This window comes from Acromyrmex echinatior, chromosome 13 (assembly GCF_024713525.1).
Source record: "Acromyrmex echinatior isolate Ae372 chromosome 13, ASM2471352v2, whole genome shotgun sequence".
NCBI lineage: Eukaryota > Metazoa > Arthropoda > Insecta > Hymenoptera > Formicidae > Acromyrmex > Acromyrmex echinatior.
The window spans coordinates 9,581,038-9,604,004 of NC_141864.1; the positions used below are offsets into that span (position 1 = coordinate 9,581,038).

Below are 22,967 nucleotides of genomic sequence, written 5' to 3' on the forward strand. Positions count from 1 at the left end.
TTTTAAAATATGCTTTAGTTTGATGTAGGAGAATGCAAGATGCAAAAAATAAATTTTATATCTTTATTTATATTAGAAATAGACGAAGTTAAAATGCTCGTTATTTTATCTTATAACTGTTCCATGATAAAAAAAAAAATCAAAATTTTAACTAATTATACATCGTTGCTCTAACAATAAGATGCAATGTATGCAAATCTTTGAACAGGATAAAGATGGTATTATAAAGATGAATAAAGAATTTTCTGACGAATTTCTCGACCAACTCGATAAATACTGCAGAAAGAAAAGGCCCGATAAAAATAATTATTTCTTTTACGTTGACTCGCGTTAACTTTTACACGAATTTACTTTTCTTTTGTTCCACGTTTACGTTTCTTTTATTTGAATTCTACCTTCAAGTTATGCATCCATTCCTCTCTATAAAAATTCCCTTAACTTGAATACATTCCGTCGCACGTAAAACAAAGCATAAAGAGGCAAGGAGAGGCAAGAACGAGAAACGAAAGTGCAAAAAAGCGCAGAGGATCCATCCTAGACGCAAGCTATCGTGATGCGAACCCGGCGCGTTCACGCCATTGCGAACTTGTCGGAGGGGTACCAGTGAGGCCCCGGAGAGGGAAACTCGTGGGGGCCTCAGTGGGCTCCTCCGTGAGCGGTGGCGGCCAGCGTTCGAACAGGACTCTGGCGAGTCGCGCGATACTTGGCGCTTCGCTTCGATCGCGAGCCAAGGAAGATATCTCGGATAAGAATCGACAACGACGTCGACGACGACGGGATCGGGGTTGCGTCGCGGTAACGACGCGTCACCTAAGAGAAAAAGATTTTTTTTTTTCATCCCTGAAAGTGACGACTCTTCCACACGCAAGGGAAGTACATCCCTTTTCTCTGTCACGCGAAGTGCGAGAAGTCCGATCGGCCGGCGATCGGCGGAGGAGGACGACGAACCGGAATGGAGAGAAGGCAGCAGCGTCGTTGTCGTGATTCTACCAGCTTCCAAGGTTGAAGGCCCAGCGCGAATACACAGCCGGTGAGTCATTGTCACGAAGATCAGAGCGCGGCAGCGTCTTCATTCTTTTTCTTCCTTTCTTCTTCTTCTTCTTCTTCTCTTCTTGTCCTCGCTGCGGGCGCCGACTCGCCCTCACGCGTGTTCCGCGATTTTTTGAACGTCCTCGAGCAAAGGCTCGTCCATCTACGATGCCGATTAAATTCTGCACGGAATATATGGAAATAAATTTGTTTCTTCTACTTCCATCGAAACTAAATTTTGAGGTTTGAATCAACTTCTCGTAAGATGAATTCTTTTATTACGTCGAAAAATATCAGAGATAACATTTTGTTTTTTTTTCTCCTTGAATACTTTTTAAAATTATAGATTAGAAAGAAAATATTAATTATTTCCGACAATTTTCAAAGTAACGCAATCTGATGAATTAAGTTAACTTAAACACTTTTAATGTTTTCTGTTTACTTTTTCTTTGATATTTATCTATAAACTAGCGAGAAGTTTGTTGAGTAATTTTTTATGAGAATATGTTTAATTAATAAGATAAAAAAATTCTTCATTAGAAGAAAATAAGAAAAATATCTTTATTTGATATTTAAAGAAAGAATCTATTAAGTATACTTTTCGGAGTAATTAGTCAAAGATGGAAAAGTTGTTTACACGTGATGAGAGTATCATGTGTGTGTCTAATTATACAGCATGCTGGAAATTGTCACGGTACTTTCCGAAACGAAAACGCATTCAGAAAATTCTTCGAACTCTACAGAGCGGATCGACAGCCTTTGAAAAAGTGGTAACGACAGGGTTGTTAATCACTTGTTGCTTTCACCGTACCAGCGAGTTTTTCTTGTTATGCAAAATCAGGTTCCCTGTTGTTAAACCGTGAATTAAAAACTCATATATAGTGTTAAAATGTTCCATTTGTATTTTTTTTTTTTTTTTTTGAGGAAAACATGTGACTCACTGACAAGTGATCCACGAAAATGCGATTGCATAAACCTGAAATAAACTGTGCATATATTTCCTCGCTTTTTGTATTAAAAGAATTATTAATGAAATTATCATCTATTTACTTTGATGAAGTATCGCGTGCGCGATATAACGAAAGTGTAAACTAATAAAAAAAAGAAGAAATTTAAATTCATAACTTAATTATTAATACAATTATTAATTATTTATGCGTAATAGTTCTGTCGACAGAACAATTTAACTTTATTACTAAAGATAGCAGTTTTTCCATATTTTCATGCTAAATAAATAATTCTTTTGTGAAATAAAATACTTTGTGTTACAAAGTGACGCACATTGCGTTGTATTTCGTCACATTTTAACTGCGGTAACACAGTTTTCTATCATGTGTGCGCGCAAAACCGCTGCTTCCACTCGTATTACATACGAAGATAATGATTTACTTTCCTCAATGGACGGATTATTACTCGATTAAATCACAAACACTGAAAGCGTCCGATTTATGTCGAGCAATGAGACATTACTCAAGAGCTCTCTTTTTCGGATTTCGCAGGAAAAAGTAATAATAATGGACTATATTTTTGTTCAAGTACCTTATTTGAGCAATCGAAAGAAATATACCGGAACCGCCGGACATCCTTTTGGCCCAGATTCTGGTAAACTTGAAACCTCTTTTCATTTTTAAACACAAATTTTCTGACGTACTATCATTCCCCCTTCAAATATTCGCTCAACTTTTAAATTAATTAAATACGAATAACGGAATAGTTACTGCATTAAATACATATATTTCTATGCCAGTACAATCTAATTTCAATACAAAGTGCAAAAGTCTTCGGTGTCTGTTTATACCTTCTCCATCTTTCCCTCTCCTTCTCTCTTCTTCTTTTGCTAAAGATATGAGCATCTTTATTCAGATTTCTCAAGAACGCACGCGCGTGTTTCCTTTCATTTCCTTTAATAAAAAGCAAAAGCGATTTGCGTCGTTACTTCCTTCGCGCGTTTCCACATTAACGTATCCGAGATCCCAGCGATCGCGAGGCGGAAAGGTGAGAGGGTTCAATCCTCGTCAATCCGTTCACTTCGATCGGGCATATATATGGTCGGCGAATATATATGTCGAATACGTAATCATATCGCGAGTTTGCCGAGATTTTCATTAACGGCGCGCGCCACTATAAGGCCGTATCTCGAAATCGTGGAGTCACGTCGGGAGATTTTAACGAGCGCATAGGAGCGCTCTTTGACGCTTCCTCGCACGGTGATTCAACTGATTTGCAATTTCAATTGGATCTTTCTACCTTTTTCGTCTTCCTCCATTCGCGAGGAGTGGGAGAGGGAAGTGAGAGGAGAGGTGATGGTGTATTCCATCGATTGCTTCGACGGAATATTGAAAAGTCTAACAGCTGACCTCGCGCGCGCCCGCTTATATCCTGCATTCTTCGATGAAGCTTTATGGCCTGATAATGCCCATCATCGCTTATAATGAAGTAGTAAAAGTACTATCGGCATTCAGCCGCTGTCTAATTTTCTTATGATTGAACGTCGCATATTATTTGTAGAATGTGGCAACGAAAATACTTTCCACCTACGTTCTGTTTGATCAATGTAATACGTAAATATTAACTGTGCTTTCAGTGATGTTGAAATGATTTTTATTTATAAATATAAATTGCATTTCTCCAAATTACTTTCTTTGTTCTTCAAATGAAAACCTTTTTAATTTTAATTTTTGGAAATTGCATTAAATGATTCTTCCTTTGAGAAGAACGTTTGTGCCACTTCTCTTATTATAAGAAACGTTGGGAGCAGATATAAGAGGTGAAAGATACGGACACGATCTCTTCTTCGTAAAGCTGTAATCTCGGGAATGCTGACGTTTAATTAATCGAGATAATTAGCCATGAGTGCACACTTCGGATCGTTTGAGATACTCGCGTTATGTGGGTCGACGGTTTTCGGTAGACTTTCCATCGCGGTTTCCAACCGCATTGCGTGTACTGGTAATTATGGCTGTAACACTGTAACAATCCAGGCCATAGTGTACTTTATTTAGGTACACACGGACACGCGTGTACGGTTCACTGGCGTACAAACATGGCTATAGAAATCAGTGCGTGGGATAGTCTCACAGTAGATTCTGGAGATCATGAAATCGAGATATTATTTCCGTTCGCTGAGAGCTGAGGGACTCCTAAATAAGTGGAGACGTTTCGCGGTTGTAGTTTCCAATTTTCACTTATCTGACGTAAATCGCAAGTATGATCCATTTGCATGCGATAAAAAAACTAAAATCAATTTAGCTTACGCAGCTCAAAAGATCTCGATTTTTTTCCAGCTCGCTGAATCTGAGCGCTTTTCATCTGAGATAAGATATTCGATAAATAGTGGTGAGTCGAGCAGGAAACCGTGAACATCTAAGAAACTTTGCTAAAATGCACAAAAAACAGAGATTAGGAAAATACTTGATTATGTGACGGGAACATCGCATGTATCTGCATTGTCGAGCAAACGTTCTCGTTTTCAACCACTTACCCCTTGAATTGTATTATAAACACCGTGACCGCGGATTCAGGATTGCGATATAAATTCGTCGTAAGAACGATCACGCGACCGGCGATTTTTCCAGGTATCGCGAGGATAGGCTACAGGTGTACGTATACCGTCCGCGAGATATTAGACATCACTTTCCGCCTGCTTTCGACATGCTCAGCTGCGCGCAATAGGCACATGCAGCAGGTCCGTTTTTTCCGAGCGTATCATCTCGCCGGCCTTTACGAATATATCGCTCTGCAGCCATATCCGCACTTTCCTTCTCGTACTATGTATTAGTTCGATTCAGTTGCACGCGCGTGCAAAAGCCGGCAAAAAGCCGCAACGAACATGACTGGAGTGACGTTTAATGGTAAATTCATACCGCGAAAACGCACGGTCGTCGCTCGATACAACTGTTGCAGAAACGGGATATGCAAATGAACAGTTAACTGGCGAGAGGCGGTTATCGGTCGTCGCAAAAATGACCGTATTACGCAAATCGAAAAGGACGTAGGTCGTCGGACATAGTTTTGTCACGCTGATGTGCGAACGCAATTATTCGAATATTGGGTAACACACTTGAAGTGTTTATCACTGAAGAGATCCAATTGCCTGGAAAAGATTAATTTATACTTTTGAGAATTTTTCGAATAAAAAGTAACTGTAAAGTGAATGTCGTAAATCATGGATATTTTTTCTTTTTTTTTAGACATGCTAGATATATTAATTACAAAATAAATTTTTACCTCGACTTATTGTTTCCAAGATGTTCCCTATGAAAGGTGTTGGCCAAGTCTGCGATGTTTCGCATCCGTAATCACGTGTGAGTTAAATCATTCCACGCACGATCGTGAGACCAAGCAAGGACTACTCGACGTGCAGCGGGAATTATGTCCATTGTCATTGCAGACGTCGACGCAATCGTGCTTGTAAACCTGTAGGCTCTTTCTCCTTTCATATGCGGGTACATTAAATACTGTTCATGCGGGAAACATCTCATCGGTCGACCGTTGTAGCTGTGACATGGAGACCCAGGTGAACTTACACCCGTGACTGCGAGGTTGTGCCACATCCAGAAATAAATCTTCCATCTCGGCTCCAACTCGTAAATCCTTTGTTAGAATTACAATTTTCTTATCACTTTATTTCCTTTATACACTCTAATTATATCACACTTTCACTATACGAAATATTTAATTTTTTGTATATTGAGAAATTTACAAAATGTTTCATTTTTGGAATTTTTTAGTTTCATTTTATATTTTAATGAATGTAAATACTTTGAATATATTCACCGGTAGACATCGATTTAGACGAGTCTTTGAAAATTAAAAATATGAAAATAAAAAATGATCGGCCGTTCGTCGAGGAAAAGAATGTTGCTTATTGGATCTCATATAATACTGTACCGTTATTTCTTGTCAGTTAAAAATGTCAGCTGTTTGCGAACGTAAGGAGTTTCATAGCGACGATCCGTTGATCCGTTGATCCGTTGATTCGCTGATGACTTCACCGGTGAATACGTGTTACATCGTAGTTCTCATTCTGACGGCACCGCGGAAGATATAACAGCTATTTTTGTGCGAATTAATCTAGCGTACATACGGCATCGTATGACACAACATTCTGATGCTTGATCATCCAACATTTATATCTAGCAGTAAAACTACGCGCTTCATATCCGCTTTTGAGTGAACAGAACGTTCCATTACTTATTCGCGTTTCTCATAAAGGAAAATTGATGTAAAGGAAAACTCTGTCCTAAAATTCATCGCTAAAATTAACATTAGCAAGCATCTTTCACAAAATAATCGTGTGTATTTACGTTCTCTGCGAAGAAGATCATAACTTCCGTCAAACGACATGCTGGCAGTTTGTGTTCTGCGCGAGCATTCTTTTTTTTTTCGATAAGATATGGTGTGCGATTTCAATCTTGCCAGTTCTCATGAACGCGGCATGAACATTCTTGTACCTGAGCCAGCTCAATTTCAAAGGACTCGCTGATGAGTCACTTCTAACGGGAGATTCTGGGACGAGGGGAAAAAAATGTCGTTCCATCAGCATTTGTGGTAACTAAGAAATGTGCATCGTGTATCATCCGAGATGTGATTCTAAGCCGCTCGCGCTAAAACGGATTATGTAATTCTACGCATTCCACTTGGACGACGTAAACGTAACATCTGCGATGATGTGATATTAAATCTTCGTAAGTGCCAACAAATCGCACCTGTTACAAGATTATTGTACATGAGAATATTCTACAAGCAGGATACAGTGTACTCGATTGTGACGGTGGATGTTTAATGTCTTTCTCTCTCTCTCTCTCTCTATCTCTCGGCAAAATTTGTGTAAGACCCTCCACCTTGTGCTCCACCAATGATAACTTTAATCTCGATTTGACTTACTTTATCTTTTTCCAATTCTTTGAAAACTTAGATGTACACGGAGAAAATTTTTTCTTAGAGTTTATCCTGAAAATATGATAGATCCTGAGACAACATTGTATTTTCGAAGAATTTTATGTAAATTTCTTTCATTTATATAATAAAACTACAATAAAATATATAATAAGTTTGATAAATTTTACTGAAGTGCATGATAAAAATTTTTAAAATATTGTACGACAACTACTATATTTTCAGGATAAATTTTAAGAGACAATTCTGTCCGTGTAGTTTTTATAGCTGTAGTTGAGGATTAAATCTAATTTTATGCAAAAAAAGATTGTCATTATTAAGTACTGATTTGTGGACAATTTTCTATGTCAACAACTTTGTAGAATTACAATGCGACAGTCCAATAGATGTACTTGATGTGTATTCGCTGAACACCCGATACGTTTTCACACTCGCGTGGAACTCGGAAATGTGAACGCATACCGCAAACTGACACGTGAAGACAAATTAAAACCTGTTGTTGCACCAAAGCAATGAAGCAGATGGTTTATGCGTTTCTTGCCGTGCGTTTCGCAAGCAGTTTGAAATAATTTACCTGTGACGTCGTTTGATTTACATTACCATCGAGAGCAAGGTCGAGCTTCTCTCACAGATAGGAAGGGATGCCTCTGATTAATTTAATCGTCCTTTGACAGTCCAGAACATATCGCGTATGTAAGGTGTCTTCGAGTACACGTTTGCCTTGAAATTTATTAGGGCGATACTCAGAATACGATGGGACTTGCTCTTCGATGAAAGAATAATGGAGGTCGTTAATATTCATGGCATCTAAGATTAACGACATTGTTTTTTTTACTTGGGAAGTAATCTTACATTCTCGTTATAGATTATAAAAGTACTTTCTATCGCGTGACTTCTCTACAATTTTAAAACGTGCACTCGCAAGTATGTAAATATCCCAGTCCAAAGAACATACCAAGTAAAGGGAAAGTTGATATGATTTTATTTTGACATCATGAAAGTCAAAATGATAATTTTTTGTTACGAAATTTGACTGTTTATTGACGTTAAAAATAAGGTCATCTTGATTTTTTGTTGATTTTTATGTTTCTTGAGAAATAACAATGGGTCATCTATTTCATCAATTGATATCATTAATTAGTTCTTCCTATGACGAAAATGATATCCAAAAAATGATATCGTAAAAATGACGTGGATTTATCACACCCATATAACGTAATTATAAATCGACATCGAAAATATGTTATTATTTTCGTGTTATTGACAGCATAAATGAATGACGTTGTTATTAATTAATCGCTAATAACGTTATTAATCGTCAACTGATCATTCTGATCATTCGTTTGATGTCAATAAATATGATGTAAATATATTGTAAAAAATAGATAAATAAATGCCATCATTATAATTGGTCATCATTATTATATCTTAAATAAATAACATGACGTCAATAATTCAAAGATTAACTAATAAATAATTAAAATGCTTACAGTTTGCTACATATACTAATCTTACATCTAGTCTCTATGATTTTATATATGATAATCAGAAATCGTAATGTCGAAATTTTTTATTATATTCAGTAAACGTGAATTTTATCCCGAATATTTTTTGAAAGAGAGTTACCTTGTCCACAACTTGCTTTAAGAGGCCATAAGTCGTAAAGCCTTAAGAAATTGACTAATCACAGTTAAATATGAAAAAAACAAATTGATTGGTAAATTTCTTACAGCCTACGGCTTACGGTCTCTTCAAGCAAGATGAACAAGGTAACTCTCTTTCAAAAAATATTCGAGATAAAATTCACGTTTACTACAGAATATAATAAAAAATTTCGACATTACGATCTCTGATTATCATATATAAAATCATAGAGACTAGATGCAAGATTAGTATATGTACCAGGTAGCAAGCTGTAGTCATTTTAATTATTTATTAATCTTTGAATTATTGACGTCATGTTATTTATTTAAGATATAATAATGATGACCAATTATAATGATGGCATTTATTTATCTATTTTACAATATATTTACATCATATTTATTGACGTCAAACGAATGATCAGAACGAAGTGGAAACAACGTATGTGTATCGTTGAACACCCGGTATGGAATGGATTTTGAAGCGTCGAAGTGTACAACGTGTTCGCGAAAAGTCATTAAAAGCTGCCGTACGTCAATGGCAATGAAACAGGTGCTACATGCGTCTTTTTAGGTCGCTAACACCACCGTTAAATGGGATGCTGCATTCGCTTCCTTCGAGGCATACGTATACACGTGTCCCCACGCAAAAGGTTGATATTCATCCTCCGTGCGAGCGCCTTCCTGGTGCTATAAAACTCCTGGCACGAGCGTGTCTTCTGATAACGGTGACGAGTCCCTGATAGCTATTCGGTAAAACACGACGAGTCGCAACGCGGAATGCGGAAAGCAACATATATAATTAGATTGTGATTAAACGATACAAAATGATAATTAACTTTTGCGATTAAACTTTTGCGAAAAATTAAAATATCAGCAGTTATATCTTTCGTGCAAGAAACAGACACATTCTATAAATGCGAATATGAAAAAAGATAGTATGAGGCGAAAAATAGAAAATAATACGACAAAAGATATAAAATTTCTCAAAAAAGAACGAAGTAAAAGATAAAATATATATAGACTGGTATTCATAGTTTTTTTTTTATTTTAAGACTGTCTTAAATAATGCCTTAAGCTACTAATATAGCTCTGTGATTAGCACATGGTATCTTAAGACTGTTTTTAAAACGGTTTTAAATATAAGAACCGACTATAAATACTCTAGTCATAATAAAGTAACAAAATATCCGTTGGAATAAAAGATAGAATAAAGTGACATGCAGTAATTATTTAAGAATAGGATTTTTAAAACATGAACTTGATCCATCTTGGGTACGTTTCGTGAAAAGTCGAAAGCTAATCGAATTACAAAAAAAAAAAAAGATCTCCACACTGTTAAATTTTTAATATCAAATTATATCCAATTTGAGTTATTTTCTTATATAATCATTTCTACAGATTATCACTGTTTCTACTTAATATAGAGTTAAACAATTTAACAAAAAAAAAATTGATTAAACCTCACTCTATAGTCTATCATTATATTTACTAATTGTAAGTATACGTTAATATAGACATTCTTTATTTAACTACAGAATAGCGAAATTAATTACTTAGAAATTAATTAATTATTTAGAAATGTGATTTATATTTCGACATACATGGAAGTTGAAAATAACAAAAATGTTATTTTAATTCAATGGATTTGATTACCATTACTCCTGATATCTTATACAGTCCACGTAATACAATTCCGAGATGTGACAAATTAAGGATGCAGGAGACCTTGTACACCGAGAAAGTTCATGATGTAATAACACTTAACAAGTTATTATCGCCTACGTATCGCGACGGTGTGAGATATTATGCAAGAACATGAGCGAATATTTAGATCTCCGCGATTTGTAAAAACAACCGATTCAGAATACCTGTTTATAAGAAGAAGGCGAAATACGGAAACCAGTCAGTTATCGATTTCCCGGCTATTTGGAGCCTGTAACTAGCTGACATTTTGCGGCGCCACTTTTCATAATTGCGACATTAAACGTACTGTTATACGCCACGATATTGCCACCGGCGGTAATTTCCGGCATACATACCTATTACTATCTCTATCGTGGTTTTTGCCACAATCCATCAGCCTTCTATGTAAAGCTGGAATTGGTGTTGGTGTGACGCAAAAAGCGAGTGACAGTCTTAAAACTGACATTCTAATAATGACGTCCAATCTCGAATCGCGACGTAATATTTAACAAGCTATTTCTATAGAGACGTAATTCATGAATTTACTTGGTAGTGATTTAGCGATCAAGATGTGGAAAGGTAGAAAATTATGATATATAGAAAGAAATGTGAAAGATCCAGTAGATATTTATAGATGCTTAACAATACTGGCAGACAAGTACCGTGATCAGCAGGAAGATACATTCTCAGTCTGCACGTTCCGTTCTTTATGGACGATCAAGCATGGGCAAAGAACAATTTGCTGCATCGCGATAAAATTCGACGAGGCCATCCCTCTTTGTTCGCCGGCGGGAACTACGGAATACCTGCAGTTTTCTGTCGGGAGAAGAATTCGAAGTGTCAGTAGAACACTGCGTGAGATTTATCGAGATAGTCGGAGTTAAATTCCAAAGAAGGAAATTGGTCGCACGCGAAGTTATCGCATTGTAATTTAACAAAGGAAATGGATTGGGGAATGATTCGAACATTCTTGAATAGTGATTGGTATACTCCAAAATGTATTAAGAGCAACTGACAGTATACTGAATATTTATAACATTCTCTTTAAATTCTTTGGAGTGAATCTTACTCCAAAAGTGTGAAAATTCTCTGACTCTCTTGAAGAGATATTTTCTTAAAAGGATTTTTGCTGTTCAGTGAAATTTCACTTTTTAGAAAGAGATTCGTTTCAAAGAATTTAAAGAGTACTTGCTATGCATTATAGATTTTTGGTCTTGATAGTATATTTCGAAACGCACTGTATGTTGAAAACGTGGAAAGAACGATTTTGCTGAAGTATTAAAAAATTTAGCCAGACACTCTGAAAATAATTTTGCTGGACAAAATAATTACGCAGGAGTTTTAAGCAACGCTGCAAAAAGCTTGAATTTCTTACATAATTATTTCGATGATTTAACGAAATTATTTCAGGTCTGTAGCTATTTTTAGATTACTTCAGTGAACTGTTTCTTCCGCGTAGATAAGTAAAATCTAATTATTTATTATTATTCTTGATTAAATCATAATCCTTTATTTGTTGCAATTTCATCCCAGAGCCTTTTTCATCTAATATAGCCGTACTCGGTGATAAATAGCTTCTCTTTTGCTTCTTGATTTTCTCATCGCTTAAACGATATGAGCATAAATTCGTCATGAAATCGCGATGATGGATGCGGCTGTATCCGGCCGCGGAATACACTGTTGAGAACGCCGGTATCCCGTATAATCCCGGCACGCCTTTGAAATTACTCGGTGCTTGCTTGTGAGTTAAATCGGCCGTGAGCACGTTACTCGATCTTACAGGACTTTCCAGAACGAGCCAAGCAGATACACGGTGGGATACACGCGAAAGAAATTCTGTACGCACGGAGGCTTTAATAACAACCTCCCGACATGTTGCGCAATAAATCCGATCTCGTGCGGACGTCCTTGTAGGGCGGCAGTAGCAATAAATTCATACCAAGTGTCAGAGGTCTTGCGAGGAAAACGTTCGCGAAAGTTTCTTCGAAAAATTTGCAATGTAATTTATTTTGCTCGTCAAACAGACGTCTACCGCATGTTTTATGCGATCCTTCGAAAAAGAATATTACAATTTCCAAGGATATCCATGTAATAGAACTATCTCTCTAACAATATACCATCTCATGCATATCGAAATTTTATCGATTCTGTTTGAGATAAAAAACGTATTTTCTTATTTGAAAATTGCAACATAATTGCTTCGGTTAATCGGTACAATCTGTATTCGATCGAATTCGAAATTGAAACTGATAAAATAGAGAGAGCGTGTCTTTACTTTACTTTCCCCCTCGGCGGCGTTAAAGCGTGGTAATTAAAATAAAAGAGTAAAAGAGAGATATTACGTTATCTCTCTTTTATAATAATTTGTAGAAATTTAACCGGTCGCATCCGCAATCTCTGTGCAGCCACCAGAAAATATGGGCTCGGAGGCCTGGGAGCTGGAGAGGAGATACTCGGTGCCGGGAGCTTTGGACACCAGGGGGTTGGAACCGCCGGCCAGCGAGGATCTACACGCATGGTCGATTTACAGGTGACTTGTAGTTAAAGTGCAAGCGTATAATCCGCGTAAGCGTATATACGCACCGTACGTCGTCCAATTCAAGTTTCACCGGAGGCGGAACGCCAAAGCGAATGCTGTCCATTGCTGCGTCATCTTTTTTGTCGTTCCCACATGTGAAAGGAATTGCCGATCGGACTTGTCGATTTACGATATACTATGTACTTTCATGTATTACATCAACGGTATCATTATTATCGTTAAAAATATTAAATGTGAGTGAGTATTATCAAGCATGCGTGACTGCGGAACATAATGATTAACGGGAAATATCAATACTTTAAACTGTATTGCACTGTCATTTTTCACTGTCAATTTTTTTTTTCTTTTTAATAACAATTCGCGGTAGAGGTTTCAGGAGAATAAATAGCTCACTTACACACATCATCTGGAAAACGCATTTTCATTCATGCAATTAACTCTCTCTTTTTCTCTCATCTAATTATCTAAAAACACCTTGTATACAAAGAATAGATATTAAACACGGGAATGTCGATGAGTGCGAGGTATACGCATTTCCGCGATTCCGCAGGCAAAACCTGAACTCCGACTTCACGGACTCCGCGCTCGGCTCCGCCGAGAAGTCGCCTCTTCCGTACGGGAACTTTCAGTTGCGCGACTCCACGGTGCAGAGCATACTGCGGCATCCGCGATATGGTCCCAAGAGTCCGTTGGCCAATAACTCTTACACGTATTTGAAGTTCGGTTTGCCACGCGTCTTGCCGCCCAGCTCGCGGAATCGCGACGGTTCCAGCGGTTACGACTCCAGCGAGGAAGGACGACGTGTGTCGCACGCAGGTATGAACGGTGATATTTAAACTGGAGCTCGATATCGACTGCATTTTTTAAATTCATTACTATTCTATTGCACTCTTCAACACGGAAAGAACAATTTTGCTGAAATATTTAAAAATTTAGGTAGATAGACTGTCTGAAAATGGACGAATCATTATAGAACATTTTTTATCTCAATCAGAATTCTGGTTATCACAACTTTAGTAGATTTAATCAGAAAATTCTGATTCGCTTATTTTTAACAGGAATTCTAATTAATGTAACCAGACAATTTTCTCAAATAATTATAGGAAATTAAAATAGCGTTCTACATAATTATTTTGACCAACAAAATTATTTTCAGATCTACGATATATATCTAGCTACATTTTTAAATACTTCAGTCAAATCGTTCTTTCTGTGAATCAATTTTTCATTGAAAAAGACTTTGTAGATTTTTAGAAGACTTTAAATAAATTATTAAATTGTTCTAAAAATGTTCTATATTATTTTACAATTCGTCATTTAATTTGGGTTGCTGGGTAAAATTGAAGATTGTCAGGATTACAAATTCTATTTCGACGTGCAGGTGCTCCGGTGCATACAACCTCAATCATGCGTTCAGCAAGAAGCGATCCGGATTTCAGGCATGTTCACGCTGTCCCGAGGGAGCCAGCGCATTCACAATTAACTGTCGCGAGAGACCATCCGAGGTTGAGGAGTGCCAGCGAGGCTAATCTCTTGCAAAGTGCCGTCAGGACCAATCGGCGACACAGCATCGCGCCGATCGATCCCGGTTACATAGCGCATGGTAAAAGGAAACAATGAACGAAAATAAATGACTATCTTTAATACTAATAAATAAAAAGGATCATCCAAGCCCACGCAAGATCTTTTTCTCAGAATAATCTATTCTATTTTTCTTGCGAAAAAGATCTTGCGTGGGCTTGAATGTTCCTTTGTATTTATTAGTGTCATTTTGTAAGGTCTGTTGCCTTGGTCTCTTTATTTCTATCTTTAATATTCATAAATCCTGAAAATTACTTTCTTCCGGTTTTTCTTCTATTAGTCGTGGAATTGACCTTAAATCGAAAGTCCTAGTTCGTAGTATTTTGAAAAAAACTTCTGATTCTTTCGGCCTTCTAAATTATTTAAATTATGGGATTTTAACAAATCTGAAGTATTATGAACGACGTACATTTATTCTACAGGACATGGTATCCTTGGACCGGAAGGTTACGCGCTGCCATTGAGACCCATGCCATGTCTGCAGCATCCTCACCTACAGCTGCGAGGTGTGGAGGCTTCAGGTTCGGATGGATTGCCACTTCTTCGTGGTATTACCCTCGAGGCTGGCGCCGCCGAGGTACTGGCTATTATGGCGACTACCGAGAAGGAAGGCACGCAGATCGTTGAGACGATTGCGGGTAGGAGGCGGATAAAAAGGGGCGATATTTTGCTCAATGGAAGATCTGTATCAGCACGCAGCCTAAGGTACTTTCTAATCTCCTTGTAGTCACGTGTACCGTGTACGCTTTCTTGTAACGTGGCAATGAATCATTAAATGTCATTACGTGATTAGTAATTACTATTCTGTGGAAGGACGTTTCTTTTTGATCTGCACCGCGTAAAATTTATTATTTTTAAAATGAATACGCAAATTAAATTTCTCGATTAAAATAATGTTGCGGTTGTTCTTTGTTAACGATATTCAGTTACACTCGAAATTATAATAAGCTTATATAAAAAATGAAAACGATTAATACTCGACTAATATAGATTAACTTTAATTTACTGTTCATCTGGTTCTAAAAATTAGAAAAAGATAGGGAGTAAGTTGAACCAAAATTACAATTAACCCACATTAATGGACACAGTCATAAATGTAAGGATTATAGTTAAATGAAAGAACCATGGTTGGTTTAACGTGAGTCAGCTTCAACTTAGTTGACTGATTTTTTTGTTCCTTTCTAGATCATAGCATCGGCTATGATCCAAACAGAAAAGAAACATTTAATTAACTACGGCTAACGGTAACCGATATTAGCGAAACAGACTGTAACTAGCGAATGCATTAACATACAAATTTACAAATAGAGTCGAATAATAAGGCGAATAACGAGCGCTACTCATTATTCAATTATCGCTTCAATTGTCGACTTAATTATTGCTTCATGTTTAATCTCCGTGGATTGTAACTTCTTTTCATACTACTCAAACAATCTTTAGTTACATCATACAATTTAAAAGATATCGCATGCATAAAAAATTATCGTTTAATTTTAATTGAACTTTTTACTTAAATTCCATTTTTCTTTTTATACTAATCCGAGTTATCTGAGCGATCCGGATATTCGGATATAGCCAAATAGATTATTTTTAATAATTTGTTCTCGGATATCTGAAGCATTTTTATAATAAATGCCTTTTCGAGAATGATCGATTCAATTATTATTAATATGGCAATCAAAATAGATCTCGCGTCGCCTATCTACCCACGGAGAATGGCCTTAGCCCCGGACTGACTGCTCAGCAGACTCTCAGCTTTTACATGTTACTGAGAGGTGGCCGTAATACCACCACACTCGAGGCTGAGGCTATTCTGCAGGAGCTCGGCTTGGAGGCGACCAAACACTGCCTGGTGAATACCTTGACGACCTCCGAGGCTCGACGATTAGCCCTCGCTTGCCGATTGCTTCAGGACTCGCACATCCTCGCTCTAGACAAACCCACGCACGGTCTGGACATCTTCGATGCCTTCTTCCTGGTCGAGTACCTGAGACAGTGGGCCAGCCGCGGTCAACGTCTCGTCGTCTTGACCCTACACCCACCCACTTACGAGATCTTGACGATGGTATCGAGAGTCGCGCTCACGTCCGGCGGACGAGTCATATATTCCGGACTTAGAAGAGACATGCTGCCATATTTCGCCCTCGCCGAGTTTCCCTGTCCGCCATTCAAGAATCCGTCCGATTACTATCGTACGTGACGAAATTGTCTTAGAGTAACTAAATTCTAAGATCTCACGAAAACGTAGCTAATATTTTTGACAAAATTATCCAAACATTATTTCCAAAAATAATGTTTCTTATAAATTTATAATTTTTTTACGACAAATAATATGATGGATAAGAATTCTCTCTCTTTTCTAGTTGATTTAGTAACGCTGGACGATCTATCGGCGGAAGCGATGTTGGAGTCCTCGCAGAGGATAGATCATCTGGCGGAGCTAGCTAGAACGAGGCTACCTCCTATCAGCGATCCTGGTCCACCTGGTGCACTTCCTCCTTCGATGCCCGGACCCAATATATTTATACAACTGTACGCGCTATTGTTACGAACGCTCGTCTACAGTCAACCGTGGACGTTAACAAGACTGCTGCGGAAAATCGTCATTTCCGCGTCGCTCAGTGTTTTACTCGGTGCAATATTCTGGGATATCGCTAGCGAATCAAATCTATATTTGCGAGATAGAATAGGCTATCATTACGCTAGTTTGGGTATCTTTTTCTGGCCGCTGTGCCTCCTGGCGATGTGCGACGTGGCTAATAGCAGACCGAGTGTGGAGAGGGACATCAGAGACGGGCTCTATGGTCGATTCATGTATATTCTCCTAGAGGTAGGCCTAGATTCATTAAAATCTCGAATTTTATCATAGCGAAAAATACCAAGAAAATTGTATTTTATTTCCAGCTCATCTGCAGCGTGCCGTCTTGGTGTGTGGTCTACCTGATATATCTAGCGCCAGCATTTGCGATGTCGGGATTGCATCTTGTGCCTGACGAGAACCTAATGTCAATGTGGAATTACCTCGCCATCGGTTTATTGTATTTGATAATGCAGCACCTCATCTGTACGTTCTTCGCACACGTGTGCAAGTGGATCTATCTGGCGGCGTTGTTTGCCGGAATAGTGCTGGGCGAGATGACCTTGGCCGGCGGGGTGACTCTGCACCTGGACAATCTGCCGTCGTGGTATCAGCAGATCAGCCCAATGCAGTGGTCCATGTCACTGCTGTTGCCGCGTCTACACAAGAGCGAAAGTGTGGGAAAGCTGGCCAATTGCAAGCCCAAGCAGATCCAACGGCAGGACATTATCATCCAGGCAGCGTGCGAGCCACCTGACGGTGCGTTGGCTCTTCGTGAGATCGCCCTCGATAAGTTAAACGTGCGAGGGGAATTTTGGCTGGGCATCGGAGTGACTATCGTCGCTGTGCTCATCATTTTCGGATTCTTGTTTGTCAAGTATGCCACTCCGAAGAGGCCCAGAAGTGCCCCCAACAAACCCTGATTGCACGTTGAAGAGACTTTATCGCGAAGTAGAATTCAAACTGTACAATCTGAGTGCCACGAAGTTGATTTAGGTATTCGTGAGCTTTCAGTCTTCAGAGCGAGTCATGACAGTAAAGCTCCTCGTTGATATCATGCTTCATTGTAGATTAACCCTTTGCGGTCCGCCGACGGCACAATGCCATCACGCAATAGCCATGGCACAAAAAACTTGAGCAGTAAAATATAAGCAGTAAGCAAATTGGCCAATGACAGTAGATACGTATATCATAAGACAATAGCATAAGCAATAATAAATCAAACATGTTGATTTCCTTACTACTTACGTTTAATTTACTGTGTAAATTTTTTGGTGTGCCATGGCTCTAAAAATATCAGTTTTATTGTCAAATACATATAATTATTATATTGCACGCAGTTGTCATAAAAATTAATAACAAAAGTACTTTAATAAATGCTTTTATGTCGCAAATGTTTACGTGATTCAGTTCACATTATAATCGGGCTTATAATTAATTTATTTCAGCCGATAGTCAAATGATGCGATAATGTAATAAACACACGGATCGCAAAGTGTTAAAAATCACACATACCTGCCAGGTATGAACTCGTTAAACATTTTCATTGTTGACATTCTGTCTTCGCGGATATCATCTACAGGTTTCCTATTTTAAATTTTAGCGACTAGATCTTCGAGCTTGATTTTGACGAAAAGCAAGCTTGACTTTGACCGAATCTACTTTGCTAATTCGCATTGCGCTCGTAAAATTTCGTCAATGTCTACTTCATTGCGATTCTTTAAAGGAATAAACTTTAGAGACTCGCAGAGTAGACAGAAAAGCGATATGGAGTACAAAGCATAACGAGATATTACTTTATACTCCGAAATAGAAATTCGCTGTTTATAGACAATAGATAAACGCGCTTAATACTTCGTATATTGTCCTAATTGACTTTTTGTTGTAATCCTATGAAATAAACATTTTCACAAAACGAACAATTTTGTCCGTTTCTCTAACTCTTCGTACTTTCTGAAAATATTGGGAAACTTGATTGTATATTCATTATTACATAATTTTAGATTGCGGCAATAATTTATTATTCTTACGTTATAGATGAACGTTATTTATTTACACTCGAACAAGCTATTTTAATCTTTAAATTTTGATTTTAACACTTCTTTTTTTAAAGAGGAAGAATAAAGACTTTTATAATTTATAAATTTTGAGAAAAGAATTTTACATTGCTATTATGCATTTGTAAAAAATGAAAATTAATTGAGATTAATTGTTCGAAAATCGTTATTTCTCTCGGTTATATTAAACATACTGATAAAGTTGATTTAAATTAATATCTTAAATTAATATCTTAATTGTCTTAAATCATTATTTCAATAAAGTTCTAAATCGATACTCTGCAGAGAATTTTGGTACCAACGAGTAGCATCGATAAGTTCGCAATGGTTGATTTGTGCGGGGGATACAACGGTCTCCGTTCGTAGGCTCCATCTAGAGATTGTGACCGCCGATATTGAAGATATCTGTCGTACAATAAATTTTAATTAGCAAAAACATAATGAGATTATTTAAGAAAGTAGTATTCTGACTCTCCCTTAAACGTACGATAATGAAACGGATTTAAGTATCGAGATAAAAAATTCTATAGTAGAATAAAAGCTTATAATAAATAGATGAAATCGTAGGTAGATAGGAATACGTTTTCGTTTCGAAGATCGATAAAATGTCACTCTTTGTAGGTGCCATACTACGCAAATCAAGCTATAAAGAGCCTATGTCTAATAAACGAGCTTCAGACGTCTATTAGAAATCGATACCATGTCGAGCAAATTTATCCCGCGGATGACGCATGCTAAGAAATGTGAAGTGCGATTAAAAATAAGAACAACTCGCTTCGTCCACGCCGCTTTAGATTCTCTCTCGCGATATTTTATTAAACGTAAAAATTCTAACGCTAAATTACTATCGCTGCAATACGAGGAGAGATAATTGTATACCGCGAATACGTTAATCGGATTCAAACTTAGCCGCCATCGCTCCCTAAATTTAGCGTCACGTTTAACGCTAAACGTGGCTGCCCGATTCTAAATTTTATACTAATATATAAAACAAAAATTCGGTGAAAACTGCACGGTCTTGCCTAATTTAAGAGCGTTAAATATTATTTCACTGTCGCTATTTCGCGTGAGGTAATCGATCTTTATCGTCTTTTGCGAACTCTCGCTCGTCGTCAGTCACAAAGGCGCATCTCGACAATTCGCTTTTACGTAAGCACTTACTTTCATCGCGATCAAGTTTGCAATTAATTACGCCAATTAGTGCGGTCGACGTTCGTCGAACTCAGCGACGTTCCTTGCTGGAGAGATCGCTTATCGTTCTTTTCGTGTAATACTGTAGGATAAGGTAGATAAAAATGTCAAGAATGGAAGGATTCGAGTCATGCTTTGATTCATGCGAGTACTCTTATCTCGTGATTATTAAGATTGTGGACATTTCCTAGAAATGTATCTATCGTTATCATTTATCTATGTTATCATTTTTTGAAATATTCTTTTGAATTTCATAAAAAATTGTACATTCCATACTCTTTGTTCTCGTTATTTAATTTATAATACGATTGGAAATTCATTAATATCGTAATTTTCAATGGAATGTTAATTAGAGCAAAAATTAAATGTTTTTCACGATATCATTAAAGTCGACTGATAACATATATTATCGCTGATAATATATCCATCCAATATTAATTTGTTTAGTAGCAAAATGACACTCGTTCATATAAAAGCGAAAGAGTACTTTCACAGATATGAGATATGTTTGCATGACATGGTGAAGCAAATAAAATATTTCGAGCAAATAGATTTTATATTAAAAAAAATAGGTTTTATATTGGAAAAAAATCTAAAATCTCTTTTTTTGCATTTGTATTTTTAATTAAAAAAAATTTTGTTTTCTAAATGAGTGGGAGATGTAATTTCACTTGGGAAATATTTCTCGTAAATATCAATAACGTAAGAAGGGAAAATTAAATATAACTTTCGCGTTAACTCCTAAACTTCAACTACTTTTTTCTTTTATATTGTGCAACAATTTACGCGGAGAGAAACGTAAAACGTTGAATAACTCTTGAAACCAATTTTTTTTTCTACGAATATCACGCCAATACGATTTCATTTATTTTGAAAAATAAAAACAAAGAGAATCGGGTTGCAGTTAAATTAAATTTATAAGTGAGCAAGAGTTTCTCTAACAAAGGTGAAGCCAATATTCTATCAATGTTCGCAAAAACAGTTTGCCCAACGGCCTGTTTTCACATTGATCGTATTAGGGAAATTCATTGTGTAACATTACAAGCGGACTCGTTAAGTCGCGTGCCAATTCTCTAAAAGGAATTGCTCCAAAAGGTACTGCACAAGTATCGGAATTCGGAGCTCGGATATCAGAGTCTAAATAAAGCGAAGTTGTCGGATACAATAAATTGAGACTCTTTTGTAATTCATGCCATTCGCAATACAAGATATTTCATAAATAACGCGACGTAATTATTCGCAATTATTCTTTCGGTAAATCTGAAATAAGTTTTTGAACACGATGAAAAAAACAGAAGAGACGAGCGAAAAATATCTGAAAAATAATTTAAAGCACAATATGTTAGAGATTTTTTATGCTTTTCGTTCTTTTAGAGTCTTTCATTTGTGGAACACTCGGTACAACTGATTTCTCAATGAATCGACCTTTGTACGACCACAAGAAACTCGTTCATCGTGGTCGGAGAAGCCACAGCGGAATGCCGGCAAATTATTGCGATACGACGGAAATTGAGGATCCCGCCGCGTTTGTGTAACATCGCTCGTTTGCTCGCAGGGAGAGTTACTATGCGGCGATTTACGTAATGAGCTAAGAGAGCGAGAGGAGCTTCACCAAGAATTATCGCCATGCCGTCATGCGGCCCACGCCGCGCCGAGGCTTAATTACTTTCATCGACGGAAGTGGTCGTTTGCAACGGTAATCGGCGGTTTACGCGCCTAAGCTCCAGTAATCAAAGGGTCAGTCCTTGATGAAGCGAGTTTTATTTTGCAAAGCATTGTTTCTTAACATTTACGTAATTTCAACGGATCGAAAAGCTAATTGCAGCTCGCTAAAGACCCTAAGGATAGGGTCTTTATCTTTCGTTCCTAAAAAGAATTAAACCCCTTAATCTCTCTCTTGGCAAAGTAAATTTAATTTTATAATTATCTTTGATTAAATGAATTAAGCTTGAAAATGAAAAAGAAATTTCTACAAAAGTGAAACGAAACGTATGAAGTTACTCTTTAATTATTATCCTTACTAATATTACTAACATTATCATTGGAGTGAGCTCAAACGCTGAAAGTTTCAGATCAGAGACGCAAGAAAGTCGAAAGGAAAAAAATAAGAAGACTATTCATTGCGAAAAGGAGAAAAAGAAGAGCAAAACGTGCGAATCACTGTAGTCGCGTCTCAATGAACGATTGTGGTATAATACGATGAGGAGCACGATCCAAGGAGCAAGACTTTCATGCGATAACTGCCGGTTATACAAGCGGCAAGTGAAACCGCGTTATTTCCGGTCGCCCGGTTCATCCTACGCGCGGCTATTGAAATTCCTCTTATGCCTTCACCGAGATCGATATTGCTCGGCAAACAATATCGGATTTGTAATACATCTCAGCTTTATTACAGGCAAATATATTGAGGAAAAAAATAAACAACTTGTGGATAACTACGAAGTTATGTTACACGCCAATCTCTTCCGAAGTTGTTTTTCGATAAGAGATCAAATTAAAAGTTCAGCTAAATGAGAGAGAGAGAGAGAGAGAGAGAGAGAGAGAGAGAGAGAGATAGTACCATAAAAATTTTATTATAAAACTCAAGAATCGCACGTTAAGAATTTTCACTTATTCTTGCTTGCTTTAATATAAAAGAAACACAATGAGATTTGCAATTATTTGACGCAAATAAGATAAGTGTCAGAAACAAGGTTCGCAAATATATGTATGCACAGCTCTGTCTATTTAATTAATGTTTTTCCATTTAGACAAGGCATGGAGAA

At 37.2% G+C, this 22,967-nt stretch overlaps 1 protein-coding gene across 1 annotated transcript; it reads left to right on the plus strand.

Moving 5' to 3' along the window:
- Positions 1–608: 608 nt before the first annotated feature.
- LOC105148276 (ATP-binding cassette sub-family G member 8) lies at positions 609–18,876 on the plus strand. Its single transcript, XM_011059910.2, has 8 exons — positions 609–1,030; positions 12,662–12,786; positions 13,346–13,611; positions 14,177–14,398; positions 14,799–15,081; positions 16,063–16,568; positions 16,740–17,206; positions 17,281–18,876. The coding sequence occupies exons 2-8, from the start codon at positions 12,674–12,676 to the stop codon at positions 17,875–17,877; spliced, it is 2,454 nt and encodes an 817-aa protein (XP_011058212.2). The 5' UTR covers positions 609–1,030; positions 12,662–12,673; the 3' UTR covers positions 17,878–18,876.
- The last annotated feature ends 4,091 nt before the right edge of the window (positions 18,877–22,967 follow it).